At 44.2% G+C, this 19,266-nt stretch overlaps 1 protein-coding gene across 1 annotated transcript in view; it reads right to left on the reverse strand.

Annotated features, from left to right (window-relative positions):
* The window catches only part of LAPTM4B (lysosomal protein transmembrane 4 beta), a gene marked incomplete at its 3' end in the record, with an annotated part of 57,835 nt that extends 42,322 nt beyond the window's left edge, over positions 1-15,513 (reverse strand). Inside the window, exon 1 of the mRNA XM_084260462.1 lies at positions 15,319-15,513. Within this exon, the coding sequence (XP_084116588.1) occupies positions 15,319-15,414 (96 nt within the window). The 5' untranslated portion in view covers positions 15,415-15,513. The remainder of the gene's footprint in view (positions 1-15,318) is intronic.
* Positions 15,514-19,266: the final 3,753 nt, after the last annotated feature.

Consider the following 19,266-nt stretch of genomic DNA (forward strand, 5'->3'; position numbering starts at 1 on the left):
CTGAACAAAATGCTCATGTCACTTTGACGTGAAGAGGGCTAATTGCAGAAAAGAAGATTGCTTTCAGCCTGGCTAAAAGGTTATTCCACAGAACTAGGAAGATAACTGATGAACAGGGAAATGGAGAAAGCTGATAATTGAGGATGCTGGAAAAGATGTGTTTTATTGTTTTGGGTCTCACTTCGAAGTCATCCTAATCTGATCACTGGCTACTAACAGCAACAAAAAGGTGTATGAACATAGGCTATAACAAGACATGAAGAGGCTAGATAATATCTTGGGTAAGATAAGTGCTTTTGGATAGGCAAACTCCATCAAGTTTAGCTGATACCAGATCTGATAGCTGACATCAATCTGTTCTCAACAGTTTTTCAATGATCTTTGAAAAACTGTAGAGAACAGATTGAGTTCACAAGACGGTGGGAGAGCAAGTGCAGTTTGTTCCTTTACAAAGCAGGAAGGCCATGTAAAGAACTTCTAGAATAAAAGAAACCCAAGAACAGATAATCAAGCATTCTCCCCATTTGCACTTCAAATTTGCGTGGTCATAACCAACAATCAAAAACCATATTTAATTAATCTTATTTCCCTTCTCTGACAGGCTAAGAGGCCTTGTGGACAGGGAAAAAGTGGTAGGTATCATCTCATTGCTTCTTAGCAAGCCCTTTGAAATTATGAGGTTCTCCTGAATGAGCTAGGAAAACCTGATTTGGTTGAAGGTGGAGGAAGGTGCGTGCACAAACAGCTGAACACTTGTAATGAAAAAAATAGCTCTCAACGATTCACAACCAGCATGGAAGATGTATTGATTAGGGTTTTCCAGTATCATTGAAATATTCGGTATTTAAAGTTATGTGTGGCTTGTATCTTTCTTTAATTTGCAGACAGTGCCAAGCTGTAAGCACTTTAGATGAGTAAAAAGATTTTGAACAGCTAGGGCAGAATTATACAATATTGTATAATTTGGTACGAATCAGCATAGAGCATCACATTTGTGACAAACTGCAGAAGAACAAGAGGAGAAATAACTGAGTAGGTAACAGTTCCTCTGTAAGGGGTCTGGGTATGACAGTGAATAAACTGAACGTGACTGTGTTATCCCATGGGATCATATTTGTGGCTGCCTGGTGGTGGGCAGTACCGCAGAAACCTGGGTATGAGTTGTCCCCTCTCTCACCCTCCACAGGGCATCTGCAGTTCAAAGTCATAAAATGTACCAAGAAAAACCCTGGGGAGGATCCTGCGACAGAGCAGAGGGTGCTCAGACATCTGGAAATTGTGGTTGAAGGGGAAAAAAAATTGACCTTTTTGAGGAGAAGGTGGAGGGAGATGCTCTCAGTCTTTCATAAACAGAAAGGTGAGGAAAAGAAGAGGGTAACAGACTTTTCTCCTGATCCACTGGGAGATGAGTAAAGTAACAGATTTAAATTACAGCAAAAGGAAATTTAGGTTATACAGCTTGCTGAACAATATGAACAATCAGACAGCAGAAGAGGTTGTCTGGAGGGGGTTAGAGATCTTCATTCCCACATTTTTTTTCATAGAACAGTTTCGTGTTGGGATTGCTGTAGCCATAGATGGTCCTGCCTTGACTTTGAAGACAGATCAGATGATTGTCAGGATTCAAAGTTATATTCTATAAATCCTTTTAATTTTTAATATTATGCATAACTTCATATTGCAATACAGTTCTTGCTTTATGGGAAGCTAGAGGACATATGCCAGTAATAAATATATGTACTCAAAATAACCGAGCAATCAGGAACTATAAACATATATAGTATTGCTATTTTAAAGGCATACAAGTTTAATCTTTTGTACAGATATAGCCAGGAAGATTCATAAAATACTGACCTAAGCACTCCACTTTCTCCATATAGATATGTCCAGATTCAGATTATGTGTTTGTCAGCATTGCCTTTCAGTCTCTGTGTAAGACATAGATTGTCTCTGCCTGATCTGGAGGTTGCAGTAGGAACCTCTCCAATGCTCTTTAGTGCATCACTTTCCTATTCTATCTCCTGAGGTCCTCATAATGATCAATGAGCACCGTCCAGCTGTGCTGTCAGCAGCGCAAATGGAATAGACCATGGGTTTAGTTGTTCACACTCCTTCTCCAAAAAGAAACGTGTGCCCAGTTGGGTGCATTGCATTTGTTATGCTTTTTCTCTTGGTTTGAAAGTGATGTGAGCATTGGCTTTTGAAAAATATTTTAATGCATAAATTTAATGTGCCTAAAAGCTTACTGGTGTAGCATCTTCCAAGGACACAGAATCAAGGACGCCAGCATGACGTGATTTCCTGTTGATACATGCAATTGGTATGAGAGTTGAAATCTCTTCTAGGAAATGCAAAGGAGGTGGGATTTTTTTCTCTCTCAATAGGGCCAAGTTTTCCTTCAAGATGTTTTACATTCCTCCAGCAACAAATAATCTAATGACTAATTAACAGTGGCGAGAAAGCATTTTCATTAGGCAAAGTTTCAACAAGTGACTAAGCTCTATACTTTCCCACTAAAAAAGATTTCCTCCTTTCATGAACAGTGGGACAGAAACACGTTCATGATCATGCAGCAGGGTGGTGTTCAGTGGTAAGAATAAAATACCTGATTTCATGCTATCAACTCAGAACTGTGATCACTGGTTCCTGCTGCTGGTTATGGCCTTAGTACTATCCAGCGTTATGGGAGAGGAGCCCCAGGTGCACTAAAAGGCCTTACTGCCCCTGTCCAGCCCCACCATGGCCTTCTCCATGAAAAGCTGAAAACAGGACATATTATGGAGGAGATAACTGGTCCAAATGGTGGAGAACTACTTGGATTTCCTGCTGTGGGTTTGCAAAACAATTTCAGATTTTAGTGGAAGATAGCTAAACAGCAACAAAACTGTGTGAGAGAATGTGCATGCTGGCATGAGGAAGAAAGGCAGCAAGTAATGACATAATACCATCACCACCAGCCACTACTGTACCACAGTAAGAAACCAGCAGTTATGTGTGATGTGAGGTAGCTCTGCTGGAGAGAACATGCAATGTTTAGGATGCAAAGGAGCAACCGCATGTCCTCAACATCTAGAAACTATCTAACATTTCAGACCTCTGCCACCAATGAGTTTGTTGTTTTCTTTTCCACATCATTTGTTCCAGAAATCAGAGGTAAACTCTCATAACCCATGGAGATAAAATACAGTGTTGTCAGGAACCACTGCACCAACAGGTGACAAGAAAATGAGTACCACTATGATTTCAGTCCCTCACAGACATGCAGCTGCATGGTATCTGTCCCAGCTTATCTAAAATGAAATGAGTTCCAGTAGTTCCTAAGAGCTTGCCGTTAACACATGGCTTTTGCTGATTCCTAACTCAAGCAGTCAGAGAAATGCTCAAGCCAGCAACTTACATAGTTGTCTGTAAATACTAAAAGAATTGTCAGGGGTTCCAATGGCTTCATTTTTCTCTGCTTTCCCCCAGCTCCCAGTCAAGAGTTTAAATAAAATTGCTTTGATAAAGGAGTTTAGAAGGGAAAATATTAAGCTTCTTTTAACTCAATACATTGCATTAAAAATACACCAATATTTCTATTGAACTCCCCTTTTGCAAATATTCTATTGAAGCTTTCCTAAGACTTCCTAACTCTGTGAAGGGAGTTCCTTGTATTTATAGGGAAGCACAAGGAAAAACCCCTAGCTGTATTTATATTGAGGGTTCAATTTATAATCCATGCATGTAAGGGTCTGGATGTTGCCTGTGTGGAGAAAGATGTACATACACTGTTTAATTGCAGGTCTGTTTTCAGCCTCAGGGATCTCGGGAGAGATCCACTTAAGCACAGTCCTTAGATGTCTGTGTTGGTGGAGAGCTAACCCACCACTCATCCTCACTGTCAGGGGCCCTTGAAACAGAAAACTGGACACCCCAGTAAAGTTTGGGTATAGAAATGTCATGCTTTTAGATAAGGGAGGAAAAACAGATAAGTGCAAAGATAAACTTTGTAAACAATAGATTTAATGAAAACAGTTGTTCTGGGTCACCCCCTCCAACTTTCTGTAATCCATATTCGTGAATTATAACTCTGGGATTGATACAGGCAGCTGGTTACTGAAAACATCACTGCAGTTCACTCTGTAGTCCAGTTCCTGACACAGTATGAGCTACCAGATGAAAGAGGAGCTAATGCTTATGAACAAAAATGGTTGTGAATGAGCAGCAAACAACAGCAGATTTCTCTGAGGACTTTGAATGTTGATCCATCTCAGGGTCTTGCTGACCAAGGCTCCAAAACCTTGGCCAGGTTTAGAACTGTCACTCACAATTCTAGCAAGTTTTATATAAACCTGCAAAACTGGCAGGGTTTAGTTTGTCACCCTCTGCAGAGACACTATTGAAGCAAATCACTAATTTTACTGGTTAAAAATTGTAAATGTTTCCAATAAAACTGAAGAAAGTCTCAAATAACCCCCCCATACCTTCCAACCCCTTCAAAAAACTCGTTATGTTTATGACTCTGCGTGTTTGTTCTTTACAGAAACAAAAGCCTGATCATAAACTTTTTTTCTCCTTGAAACTGAGCTAACAACAGAAGTCTGTAAATGTAACTCTTGAGTATTTGAAGTCAGTATTACTGTTAGTAAAAGAAAGAATGTATGGAAAACATACAGTTAAAGTAACTCAGCAACCTCGATTCCCTCCATCTACCGTTGCCTTCCCAGATGGCACGTACTCTGTGGTTTGCTTTGGGTTTGCTTTTTCTTTCTTTTTAGCGTGGAAAATATTAATAAAAACAAGAATATTTTTTCTTCATTGAGAGGACAAAAGAACCCTACAGAAGGGGGTAAAAAATCAAATTCAGGTTTTAACAGAACAGCTCAGGGTAGATTTGCACTATCTGGAGTGCCTTCCCAAACTTCTTCATTAGCATTGATGATGAGTGAGGCTTATGATCTATCACTCCTTATAGGTAGATTTTTCCACCTGTTCTCTCTCCTGCTCCACGTTAGGCAAAGTGTATTTCTGAATTCTAGTTAAAACAAGGAGGCTGTTTTAGAAATAAAGCTTTTACAGCAGTCTGACTGCTGCAGAGACTTTGGAAGGAACAAAATGTCCCCCCGGTGTGTGCCCATGTTTCTTTACAGATCTCATGGCAATGATGCAGTCACCTTCCCTTTCGGGACACGTAGGACCCAGGAGCTACATCTGAGCACACCTCAGTCAGTGGCTTGAAATCCTAGGAAAGGAGGAGCAAGAGAACCCTGGATGTCAGGGTAGAAGCCTCTCTCTTTTTTCTGCTGTGTAAGCCTTCTGCCTCATGCTTATTAAAATGTTCTGACTCTCCAAAGCTGGGAGACAAGCTACAGATGTGGAAACGACACTCAAAATGATGAATGGTCCAAGGAAGGAATCCCAGCCACACCTAGTTATTTTTTCACGCAATAAAACAGAACAGGCTGAAGGGAAACAGAAAGATGGCCATGTAGAGTTGGGTTAAAGGAAATCCTTCACCCCTTTTACCAGTGTCATTATCAGACATTATTATTGAAGCCAAAAGGTTAGAGGAATACAGAAAAGGATGAGCTGTTGATTCTGGAAATTCAAGTGCTTAGTCTTATTACAAAGCATCTTAAACCCAAAATGTAAGCTTCATGCTTCAGGTTCTTTCCCAACCTGAAAATACTAGTAGAATAAAAGAAAATGTCTTCCCTGCACAAGTTGTTCGTCCTTAATTGCCTCTGTGGTTTCTTAAAGCATGTTTCTGGCTACTGTCTGGAATACTGCACTGGAACAGGGAGAGCATGGGTCAGATGAGAATTAACAATTGAGTTTTTGTGTTCTTTATGTGGAGAAAACAGGGTAGAGTCTGGAATTCCTGTTGCTTATTTTCCTAAATTACTCATGAGAAGTCAAAGAATGATCCTGACAGGTTCTGACTAGCATACTGTAGAGACCATATAATATAAAGCTATGTGAATTATTTTAATCTGACTTTCTACATAAACTCGACTTTTCTTGTTTTAATGATGCCAAGCATTGAACTTTGAAGGCTATACTGATGAAATTGATATAGGAAGTCCAGCATAATTTATCAGCACTCTTCTATACAAATGACTCAACTACTGCCTACTGCCAGCCTTTTAACAGCCTTAAAACCCAAACCACAAGAGGTCTGTTACTAATGAAATATGGTAATGACTAAATTTATAAAAGAAAAAAATTAGATGGACAGACTGTACAGGATGCACACTGGAGGTTTCAACTTCCCTAGAGATAGAGTTTAATTTGTTATATACTTAATCTTAGTCCTGTCATGGTTTAAGGAAGTAGGATATTTATATGCAAATTTGTTGTGCAAGTCTTTGTTAGTTTTACATGGTATTTAAAGGAAGTTGAACCTCTTTCTGAGCAAGGTCCTGAAAATGATTGTTGAGGTCTTCTGCCCAGCCTTGGGGAAATATAATCAGATACCCACGTTCAAGTTACAACACTGCCAGACGAACTCGCAATTTCTAAAGCACATCTCGGTTCAGGATGCTGTGGAAAGCTAGCAAAGAATTGGTATGCATTAAAACCATCATAGAAATTGTTCAACTGGCCAGTTGGGATTTGTTCTTGATTTCCAGAAATTGATTTTTGAGTCTTACAGGTGACACTGAAAGGTTGAGGGTAGACCTGTGACAGTGGCAGTGTTGGTGTGAATTATAGCAGCTCCCGTGGGTCTCAGTGCTGGTGTGGGATAATGAGACAGGATGGGCCAGTCAACACAGCAGTGACTGAGCAGCTGAGTAGCTAGGCTGGCTTGCCTGAGCTAGCTGCCCAGCAGCTAGCGTGTCTTACCCGCATCAGCCCACAATGGTGTCTGTGCTCAGACTGACTTCTAGCCTTTTTGGACATGTGTCACTGCACCGGTGGGAGGAATGTGCCCCACTTTATGACAGCAAGCCACATGTGCTCATGTAATTAAAAAAGAAAAACAACAACCCAAGACCAAACCATGAAAGCACATGAAACCTTTGATCTACTATTTTTGCACAGTCACCACAGGGATGCAAGGGACCAGGGCTGCCAGCAGTAAGCTGCATCCTCTGCAACCCAGGGCAGCAATTTGGTTATGCAAGGAATAAGCGGGCACACTGCAAAGGGTGGTACAGTACAGATAATTACTGAAACAGTAAACAACGTGATCACATGTATCTGATCTGTCTAGGCACAGCTGTTTCACAGCTGGAAAATGCACCTCTGCAAGGTGAAAGCCTCCCACAAAACCGTGTTTCTGCCAAAAGCGTTTCTCCTGTCTGTTTTTAGTAGCTTAATATATCCCCTGACAGAACAAGGCCTTGCTCAGCACAAGCCAGCAATGAAACAAACCCAGCCACGGCACTTTAAAAAGCTCTCTGAAGGCAGAGGGCTGGGGTGACGATACTTGGAGCTCATTGCAGGCATCCAAAAGAGCTCAGACCCACAGGAGCTCTAGGAACAGTGCACTAGGCTCAAGTCCAGATTATTTCTTCAGTGACACCTTCCTGGCATCTCCCTCACCTTCCTCAACACGTGTGGCTTTTCCTTTTCTGCTGATTGGAGATTTGGGGCTTTAAAGCCGCAGCCCAGATGCAGAGCAGCACAGAAACCCCCGTGCACGTTTTCCAGCCTTGGACACTTGAGACTTCCTGAGCTTTACAGTCAAAGTATGAGCCTCACAAGAAAACCAGAGAAGAAGAAAGCAATCAAGGAAATTAATTCCTGGCTGTTTTGCAACATCCGTTCCATATGTCCAGGAATATATAAGACTAATTGCATTTTCACTGACGTCAGTCTAATCAACGATCAGTTTATGAAGCTTAATGTGTTCTCCTCTGGCTCACTAGGAGATACATATTAACCTTCAGCAGAACTTCTAAACATATTTTACTTGATTAATGTAATACCTCCCCTCCTTTCTATAAATAAATTTGTGATTTTTGTATAAAAATCCAAATGTAATTATAGCATACTGGACTGTTAATGGGTTTCTTTCTTTTAACAAGCATTGATGTAAACTTTGCTCTTCTTACAACCAACCATCTGTTTTCTCACTGGAGGGAGACAACGCTTCTTTGCAGTCTCAGGGAATTTATTATCCAATTGAAGGTAATCCAACTTCAAAGAAAAAAAATTTTTAAAAAGGTATTTTATAAAATTTTGCATTTTCTGAATTGATAACTGTGTTGATCAGAAAGGATAACTGTGTCACCACCCTGGACAACTGATGCAGATTATCGTTGCAATGATCCATATACTCTGGGAAATGCTGTGGTATTTGGGATATAAGTAAAATTGCATTTGTAAGGGGATTAGAGCTTAAAGACATTTTCAGAAATCCTCGTGTTGTGTTGCAGACTAACAAACAGTTCAACAAATGCATGGATTGTTCAAGAGATGCTTACGAGAAATTTTAGCCCTCCAATGACTTGAAAAGTTTTAGAAACAAAACCATCAATAAAGACACCGGTTTGTGACAGAGTCTGGGGAGGGCTGACAAAACGCTGCTCCCGCTCCTCCCTGCGACACGGCACACACACACCTGGCTATTTTCACTCAGAACAGAGAGCACGGGTAACCTGGGATATGGTTTACTGATGAATCCATCCTTTTTGCAGCTAATCTTTCTGGCTTGTTTATGGATTGATTCTGTCACCCAGAGGTGAGTGATTACGGTCTTTGCAAGCTGTCTTACTGATAGTGCGACTTAAATTCCTCCCATATGGTACTTTATTTTGTAATTTAATTTAAAAAGGGCCTGAATCATGACTCGGAGAAAAGGGAAGGGTAATACCCTGCGCTGCAGAAACCAACCTGAGTTTGTGCCTGGTGGGGAGGAGTTCTTTAAGGCGTTCTCCAGAAACCATTCTCAAAGCAATTGCCTGCTGTGTTATTTAATACGACCTCACTAGATAAGTTCTGATCAGAATGTAGTTACTGAGAAGGTCTTTCAGACAAGATACATCCTTTGCTCTATCATGTCCAAAATTTCATGCAAATTCATTTTCTTAAGAAAACACCATGCAGGAACAGTCATTGATTTCCTGCTAGTCTTGAAGAAGACAATGAAATGGATGTGATCCACTCCAAGAGCAAATACTCTGAACCCTCTCTGATTCCGTTCTCAGCTGGATATTCCACATGTACATCAGTTATCCAGGGAAGCCTTTGAGAGTAGGATTAATATTTTTCTCTGTTTGTAATGAATTCCAAGTTTTCATTCCACTCTCCCCAAGAGCAAGCATATGCACAGGAAGTCTCCAATGAGTTCCTTGGGACTGTTACTGTTTCTTTCAAGAGCTCAGATTTTATTTATGAAGGGAAGTGCAGACAATAGGAAAAACTAATGATCATTTTATAGACATGGCACTTGGGACATAAGTATCTAGTCACTGCAGGCATTTCCACTACAAGAACTGGGAATCTGAAGTAATTTCAGATTATACCATGACACCTTCACCTGCCAGTGGAGAAATCTCACCTCCTGCTGACACCATATCTCCTACCAAGGGAGAGGAATTAGCCACATCATTGCCACCCTCCAGCTGTTCTTCCTTAATATACTGCCCAGGTCTGGGCCATGAGCTAGCTGATGTACTAAAACCATTAATACGTAAAGTTGGAGATCCTTTATTGTTAGCCAAAATCTCACAGTTCTCACGGCTTTGAAAACCATACATAACTTCATCTTTTCTTACAATTTTTTTATTATCCTTGAAAGGACCTTTTAATCATCTTCACAGGACCCCTGTGTACAGCTCCCTGCTGATGTGAGCAGTCTCAGACAGCATAAAGGTTGCAGGAGTGGGGACTGAGCTCCTTGGCAGGACCGCGGGGCAGGTTTATTTCATTTACATGAGCAGTCGGTGCTGATCTCCGCTCCCTGCCAAGTAAGCCAAGATTTCAGTAATCTTCTAACCGCTATTTAAGCACACTGCTGCATATGCTGGTTTGTGCAGGGCTTGAAAAAGACAAGGAAATAAGTGTGGCCCAGTTGCAAAATATATACCTTGATTCTCTTTCTGACATGGGGTCAAGTGCACTCTAATGATCTCAGGAGGGTGTCCAACCTGTGAAGGGATGAGGCCTCAGGAAGCAGTGATTTTCTCTGGCTTTACAGAACAAAAGGGTCGCTACCAGCATATTTTTTCATCCACTGGCATTCAGTCCTTTTATTAAAAAATGACTGGGATGCAGGTGGAAATTAGGTGTGTTTTCAGCTGTGCATTCAGAAACATCCAGAGCCGCAATGTGGCGCGCAGGGGCTCACGCCGAGCCTTCTGTGCATAGCGGCTGGGGCGTGGAGCCACCCTGGCTAAAAACTTGGGCTCGCTCTCTTTGCCCTCTTACCGCGGTGGCCGCACGACTCGGCAACCGGCAGCTGTAAAAGCTCCTCAGCATCACGTTAGGTTTTATTTTTAGCCCCTCTCTGCCGGGGCCCCGCGGGGCGCGGGGAAGGCGGCGCTGGGCCGCGGACAGCGCCGACGGGGCTGGACAGCTCCCGCAGCGCCTCGGGAGACGGCAGCGGCTCCCGGGGGACCCTGGGGACTGCGGGGACCCGGGGCACTGCAGCAGCGAAGCGGGTAGCAAGCGGCACTGGGGACACGTCACTCCTCCTTTCTGAACCGATGCCTTAAAGTTTCATCTTCCCCCCTCCCGAGGCAATGGGAAATAATTCCCACTGTCCCGGCTGGTGCTGATGGAGCTTTGGGGTGCGCATGAACCCCACTGCCGTGTGTCGGGAGAGTGGGAAACCCTTCCGCAACCCTGACAGCACCGCGGAGGCTGTTCCTTCCTTGTGTTTCAGATGAAGTGGAATCCATTTAGTCCAGAAGAAGACGTGCTGGGCCTATAGATGCTGTTACTGACAGGGATGTTATTCTGACTCACCAGTACCCACTGGGCCACCTAACACGAGTGCCAGCGTTCCCTGGGCTCCAGCACCCGGGGGATGTCGGAACTGACGTTGGCTCATTTCAGCGGGGCTGCTGCCTTGAACAACCACCCACATGAAAACCAAGCTGCTGGAAATGACTTTCTCATCTTTCTTATTTATTTTTTTTTCCAAAATATGACGCTTGTAAGACTTTCATGACCAAAATGTTTCTGTGTTACCCCTTGCAATCTCTGACTTCAGGTTTGATACAATGTAGAGAGGTGTAAAATCTGCCCCAGTAGGATAAAACCCAATGATTAATAACCAGCTGAACCAAACTGGCCCTCAAGTTTTGAAATAAGTATTATCCCCTAGCCCACCATATTACTGCCATCTTAACCTTCAGCATAGTGTTTGTATTGAACATCACAGCACCGCCTCTTAGGCTTTCCTCCCCAAGACAGCACACCAGTTCCTGAAGTGCAGGCTGCTCTGCAACTCCATTAGATATTATTTTGGGGAAATTCCCTTTTACTGCTCCACCCTTTACAAGTTATTTTTTACATCAACACACCTCAGTGATCTGTGATAGAATGGATGTTGTATTATTATTATTACATATATGTATTATACTATATTGCAATATCATGCAATGGTCTGTTGCATATTATGCAATAACAGGGACAACTCCCGTTATCCATACAGGTTAGGAGATGATTTGATGGAAAGCAGATCTGAGGAAAAGGACTTGGGATTACTTGTGGATAAGAAGCTGGACATGAGCCATCAATGTGCATCTGCAGCCTAGAAAGCCAACCACATCCTGGGCTGCATCGAAAGAAGTGTGACCAGCAGATCGAGAGAGGTGATTCTGCCCCTCTACTCTGCTCTGGCGAGACTTCACCTGGAGTACTGTGTCCAGCTTTGGAGCCCTCAACACAAGAAGGACAAGGACCTATTGGAATGTGTCCAGAGGAATGCCACAAAAATGATCAAAGGCCTGGAGTACCCATCCTATGAAGACAGGCTGAGAGAGTTGGGCTTGTTCAGCTTGGACAAAAGAAGGCTTCAGGGGGCACCTTATAGTGGCCTTTCAGTACCTGAAAGGTGCCTACAAGAAAGCTGGGGAAGAACTGTTCCTGAGGGCATGTAGCAATAGGACAAGGGGTTTTAAACTCTAAAAATTTTTAAATTTTAAAGGGTTTTTAAATTTTAAAGGGTTTTTAAACTCTAAAAGGGGAGATTTAGGTTGGATATTAGGAAAAAGTTCTTCACTATGAGGGTGGTGGATCACTGGAACAGGTTGCCCAGAGAGGTAGTGGAGGCCTCATCCCTGTGGATATTAAAGGCTTGATGGGGCTCTGAGCAATCTGATCTATTGAAAAGGTCCCTGCTCACTGCAGGAGCGTTGGACTAGATGACCTTTAAAGGTCCCTTCCAACCTTACATGTTCTATGATTCTATTATTCAAGAGGCAGGACATATGAGGGTGGAACTACTGGAACACAAGAGCTATAGAAACATTAGCATTCTGAGATCCATTATGTTCTAAAATAGACCAAAGTTAAATATTTATTTCCCAGCTACTGATACTCTACGAGATCATTATAAGGGTCTGTGCTGGGTGCAAGTTGGAAATGCACAGTTGTCCTTCCCTTTACCTATGTGGGAAAGTGCTCTCATGCAGCCCTGACAACTCCACTTGCACTCAGCTCCCTGCTCTCCACTATTTGTAGGATCCAAACCATCCAATTAAGACATTAAAACTAGCACTGAAGCATCATCCCAGAAAAATGTGCTATTTTTTCCACATTTACTCAGACATTAAATTCTGCCTCCTGATATTATATTAACTCAAAACCAATTCAACATGTGAAAATGTTGTTTAAATAGCCTGTGAATAGCACCTTGTAAGGTGGTATTTTTTCCCCTTTCAGAAGCCTCTACTACTGAATCATTGCATTCACAGTCATAGAACTAATAAAACTTACACTTCACAGGTAGAAAGATATGAAAAAGCAACAAGAAAACTATTCATTCTCTTAGGAGATGTTTATTTCTTCAAGTAATTTCCTCTAAAGCATAATGGCAAGCTGTACAGAATACATGTTGGCGTGGTGAAAAATCAAAGGGGTTTTTGTCTGAACTCTATTTGAGGGAATGCTCAGAGTTCACATGTGGTCGGGAGTAAGGCAGCCACACAAAATGCATGCAGAGAAAAATCGCTATCGTGACAGCACCTATCTTGATGTAAACCCCCCATAGCATGTGGTATCACATCACAATTGTTCTTCTGAGGTGAAAGAATACTTCTGTATATGAGTTTGTAAATCAGATCTTTCAACCAGGGTAGCTATTTACTCAGGGACCATCCCCTTCCTAACCCTGACTGCTTCCCAGCGTTTAAGCTAGCAAAAAGGGTTCATCTTTATTATCAACACATATCTATAATTTCTATTCTCAATAATTATCCTTAAAATTCTAAATATTTGTGACAGGGGAGAAAACACAAACAAAAATATGAAAATATGCACCCTGACATGTTATAAGTTATCACTGGCTTGAAGTTGCTCAGAAATCTGCCCTGAAAAATCTATGAAAGCCAAATAGGCAAAGTAGGCAGAGATGTAAACCAGGAGATACCTGCTAGCTAGAAAAGAACATTTGAAAGCAGATTTTGCAGAAAAATGCTACGTGCAATTAGGCACTGGCATTCAAATGCTAGTAGCTTAATAGGTAAAAATGTCTAAAAATCTGTTAGGTTTTTCTTTGTAATTAAGGCTAGCTTATGCACTTAATTCCCTCTTCCTCAGACATCTTTAGGTCAATGAACATAAAATATCTGTATCCCTGTCTCTGAGGAGCCAGTGTGGAAAAGCTTCGTTCAGCTGAAGAGAGAAAGAAATAACAAGCATCCTGGAAGAAATGTTCAGAGGCATTCAGGTCATATTAAAACTTACTGAAACTTCATTGCAGCCAGGCAAAGGGTGCACTTTTGTCAACACTGTCAGTGTTCCAGATGCCAGAGGCTGGGGATATTGAACTTAGCTACATTTTATTAAACCAGGAGTGAGAAATAGCTCAGCTAATGCACAGCTTTCTCAATGGTGAAATGCGTATTTTACAGAACAGACAGCATTTCATACGATTTCTAGGGCATAAATGTTAATCTGGCCTTTTTATTACGCTGATTGAATTTATTTAATGAACTGTCCTAGAAGGGAGGCCAGCCCCACGTTCTTCACATGCTTCTGAAGGGAATTTCAGTAGTTAGCAAATCAGCCCGGGTCTAATCTGCTTCCGTCTGCAGTCATTTGAAAAATGATGCTTGGCAAAGAGCTCTGCGTGGCCCTGGCTTCAGATGGAGACTGATTCCTCACACCAAGAGAAGGGGAGGACTGAGCAGGCGGAGAAGCACATCTACATAACCCACAGCGACAAGCCAGCTCTTTTCTCACTGTTGTGGCACAGTCGCAATCCCCGCGACTGGCGGGGCCGGCTCTAAGAAAGCTGCTTTCCCTGCATTGCCACCCAAGGGATTGAGAGAAGATTGTGGAAGAGCGGAGAGGAACTGAGGGCTTAATGCACCTCCTTCTCACCGAGACTGAATAACTGGGTGTCGAACAACCTCTGGGACTGATGGTAACCCATTAAAGCTGTGCCTCCAGGGTCAATTCTTCACTCCTATAACCCTGACAGATGAAAGGTGCCTTTCTAGTACCTGAAATGTTTCAGATCAAGGTACTACTGGCAAACACTTATTTGGCAAACTAGGAACATCAGTGATGAGAACACCCGACTTCTTCAAGAAGCAGCAACCAGAGGCAATAAAACAAGATTTCCTGCATGGCATGGTCAGGGTCCAGGCAGCCTTTCCAGAGTTAACACACCAGCGAGGCCTCAGTACCGCAGCCAACCCAGCCTGAGAAACACCCCTCCGAAGTTTCAGGGTAGTCAGGAAAACCCCTTACACCAGGGATCTTTCATCACATTTCCATCCCCAAAACAGCTTTTCACTGGAGGTCCTGGAGAGCTTGCCTGTGCCCTGTATCTCCTGCTCCCACTCCCCTCACCCTTAATAAACACACACACATTTCATTTCCCAATTTAGAGTCTAAATACCAGCATCCACCTCACTGGGAGACAACCCATGGACTAGCAGTGAGGAAGCTGCTGGAGCTCGCTGAGCATTAATGCTGCAAACAAATAACATGTCTCCTCAGAGGGCTACCTCCAAAATACGCCGGAGATGTCAGGGGGTAGCCATGTAGCTGCTGTGAGAGGCATCCCCTACACAGCTCCGCTGCAGCTGTGGGGGATGCCCGTCGCAGCAGCTACGGCTATCCCTGCAGCCGATGCCGAGGATCTGGGGCGGGCGGAGGGACACTCCTGGGGGGAAGAGGAGGGGGCTCGGGGACAACCGGCGGCGTGCTTACCAGGTACCAGACGCCGAGGATGATGGTGCCGGTGCGGACATGGCAGCAGAGGCAGCAGCTGTTGGAGTAGAAACGCGCCCAGGGCGAGTTCAGCATCTCCGCAGCTCCTCCGGGCTCCGCGCCGCTCCACGCCTCTCGCCTCGCCGCTCCGCGGGGGCGGGACCGGGACCGGGGCTGGGGCCGCCCCTCCCGGCGGGCGGGACCGAGAGCGGAGGGACCCAGCCCAGAGGGAGGCGGGAGGGGGGCGAAGTCCCCACCGGTTCCACGGGCGGCAGCTGCATCCCTGCAGACCCCTCCGTGCCCCCTACCACCGACCAACTCGCTAAAGCCCAACCCCGGAGCGCTCGCACCGAGGCACGGGCGGACCCACTGAAAGAAAGGAGGGAATTCAGTGAGAGGAGAGCCCGGTCTGGGTGGCCCCGGCACGTCAGAAATAGGGGGGAAGGTGCCGATCCGGTGAGAAGCAGTGTGGTGGGAGAGGAGCCGTGGCGGGGCTCCCTGGCTCGCTGCGGTTCACGGCTGGCAAAGCAGTAGGAATAAAAATCCGTTTCCCTGCTGAAGGGAGTTAGCATCGGGGGAGGCCATGGAGTGCTTTGGGTTTGCCCCAGGTTCTGAAGCCACGAACCTTTGTTTTCTTTCGCGGCGCCCTCCTAACCCACTCCCACAGCCGATGCCATTAAGGAGGCTGGAACTGCCTCGTGTAGGCAGAGAAGCAGCATTAGGAGGAAGGACCCAAAGATGCTTACTGAAGCACTGATGGTCCAGGTAGAAGCTAAACTTCATACCAAGATGCTGACTTCATATTGAGACGTGTATGATTCTCTAGAGGAAATAATGAAGCAAATGCTACTAGGAGGTGTGGCTAGGTATGCCCACCCTGACCCTAAGAATAACTTATTTGCTGCCGTCTATCCTGGCTTCTTACGAAATACCACAATTTATCATCAAGATATAGCATTGAAAAGTACTCAAATGTTTCCCCGTGTGGTTGGTTTGGGGCTCTTCTTCATTTCATACATCTGCACAGAAGAGGAGCTCCATGATAAGAGCTAATTTGGCACACAGGAACATTTCTACCTATGCCTTATCCCCAGCTGTAAGCCACAATAGTAACTTAAATGAAAAATATTTCAAGTAGGAACTTTACATAACTTCTGCTCTTAGCTTTTGTTTTTGTGCATAAAGAGAAAAGCCACATGGCACTGAATTCATAATTTTGACTAGATCATGTGTATAAGCCCCATATTGTACTTTCAAGATTCATATTAAAAAAAAAAAAAAACAAACACTAAAATCCTAGTAAAATGAAGAATCCATTTTGACAAAATAAATATTCCAGAGACTGAAGGAAAGTCTGAAACAATGTGGTCTGGACTATCTCTCTAGTCACCTGAAGAGACCTCGACCTTTAATAACAGAAAGTAAGCAAGTCAGAAAAACTAAACCCTGTATGTATGCCTTGGAAGTGTCCATGGAAGGTAAGAGCATCTGCTTCATTAAGGTTATCTGACCAAGGACCTGATCTTTTCAAAGGAAAGGTGATAGTAAGGGAGAAGTGATAAACAAGGACACAAACCTGGTGGGCAAGGGACAATGGAGACAATGCCAAAGACCAAAAGTTTCCAGTTACTGATTGATGGGGTCATTGAGGAGTTTCAGGGCAGCTTTGGGGAGGGTCACCTGGACTCTGTTACTGATAAGAAGGAGTAAACAAGAGGAATGCGAGGACTTGGGATATTCAAAGGGGACCTGTGGGACTGGAAAATTTAGGAAGGAATAATTTCAGGAAGGGGATCAGGAAGGAGCAAAAGGGGTGTGTATGTGTGTGTGTCAGACAGAAGGGGGTATAAAGGGGGTCAATCCTATGTAATGTACCCCAGCTTGACTCAGACCTGTGCCTGATCACCCTTTACTCTTAAATCCTTTCTTAACTGTCTCTTTGTGTACTCCTGCTCTCTGCACAGCACGTGCAGGGACTGCAAGGAGTATGTGCCAGATACTGGGGGACCAGGATGAATGAGGTGAGCTGGGGGCTCAACACCAGTGGTTGGAGTGTGTCCCTAGGGCTGGCGGGAGTCTCTGTCCGCCCCAAACCATGTGTGATATTTGCCTGCAAATGTCAAGCTGGACCAGGTGGTTTCTGTGAGTCCCTCATGTAGGAAGTTCAGCTGAAGGCAGCACCTTGTCTGTGGGCATCTGTGCAACCATCCCCACTGGTGTCCTGTGCCTCCAAATGCATTCACATCCATCAGCTTGGGAAGGACACAACGTACTGGGCTCCAGTAGCCAGGCAGGAGGAATCCCAGCCCCTGGAGCTGCTGGAGGAAGCAACCCTGTCGGACAACCCCTAAGACAGCTCTCATCTCTGTAAGGAGAAACTGCATGTCTTCTTTTGCTTATGGCTTCCCATCAATGCCTTCATTCTGGATATCCTCAGAAGAAAAGGAAGGAAGAACCAGGGGGTGAACTCTAATTACCTCAGAGCAGTTTTCTGTCTAATTGTTAATTTCCATTCAAAAAGCCTGATGGGAAATATCAGGAAGCATCAGGCTTTGTATCACACTCCTGATTTATAACCAGATCTAGAAGTCCAGAGGAGTATAAATTACAGGCAGAGTTTAGAAAGACAATAAAGTCCAATCCACTCCTTTCTATTTTTATTTCTGTGCCATACTACCTACTTTGCAGATGGAAGGCTTTGTCCCTGCCTCACAGCACTCGGAGTCTTCAGCTCTCATTAGCAGCTGACTGTTCATAAGCACAAGTGCTCGCACGTCCTTGCAAGGAGCCCCGCTGGCCCTGGGGAGACCCACTCACTGACCCAGCTCACTCCCCTTGCTACCAGCTGCAGGGGCAGCGACGTCACCCCAAACTGAATGAAAACAAAACGATGCAAGTGGCAGGAAAAGTGGGGCTGGTCACAACACAGGCTGCAGAGTGAAGTTCACTGGGCTCCAACACGCTGCCATCCATCTTTCTTGCAGGCAAACAGATTTTGAGAAGACACTTTGGCTGCTACAAGTCAAGAGCGCAGCTTTTTCTGCAAAACCTCATCCAGAGGAGTCGCTTACCTGCCTGGGCTCCCAGAGACCTCTTCGGAAGGACTGTTGACTGGCAGGACCTCGGCACCAGGCAGCAGTTTCTGTTGGAGGCAGCTGCTGGCACCATGTTGCTCCTCCTCCCAGGCCTGACCACCACTGGCCACCAACACGTGCCCCCCTCACTGCCGTGTGCCACTCCACTGGCAGCGATGCTGAACGAGCTTCAGCAGTCACTTTGGGAAATGGAAAAGCCGCCCTGCAAGAGAGACAGCGATGCTTGTTGGAGACAAGCCTCAAAAGCAAGGAAAAAGCAGGAAAGAGGGTTGTGTAGAGGTGTAAATTTGTATATCGTTTAGCAGGGAGGTGGCACGGTGTGCTTTGCCATGTTAAGGAAGGTGCAGAGGGAAAGACGCCCCTGGGACAACCTTTTGTATAGGAAAGTTGTGGTTCTAGTATTCATGAAAAGTCCTGAAACCTGACTCAAGGCTTCTGTATCAGCCATTGAGAGGGTATAAAAGTTTGCTCAGTTGTTATTAAAGTTGTCTCCGATCCATCACAATCAGAGTCTGTGCCTTTCAATACGACACTGTCACCACTTAGCAGAAGGAAATCCACTTACTAGAGCTGCTGCATGAATGTTTAAAGTCCTTACAAGTTTGCTGTCAAGTGTGCATCAGCTGAGAAATTCAACATAAATGAAGTGGTTGCAAATATACAAAACTTAGTGCTTACTAATTTGTTTCAGAGCCTAAGTATTGCCACAGCTACAGAGCCATCACCCCCCCAACCCCACCCCAGGTTCAAGCCTCACTTTGCCTTGTAACATGAATGCTTCTTACAGAGATGGCCATGAACTCATCTTACCTGATCTCACACCCAAAAGCAATCAGAATGGTGGAAGATCATT

This window comes from Gallinula chloropus (assembly GCF_964237585.1).
Source record: "Gallinula chloropus genome assembly, chromosome: 2".
NCBI lineage: Eukaryota > Metazoa > Chordata > Aves > Gruiformes > Rallidae > Gallinula > Gallinula chloropus.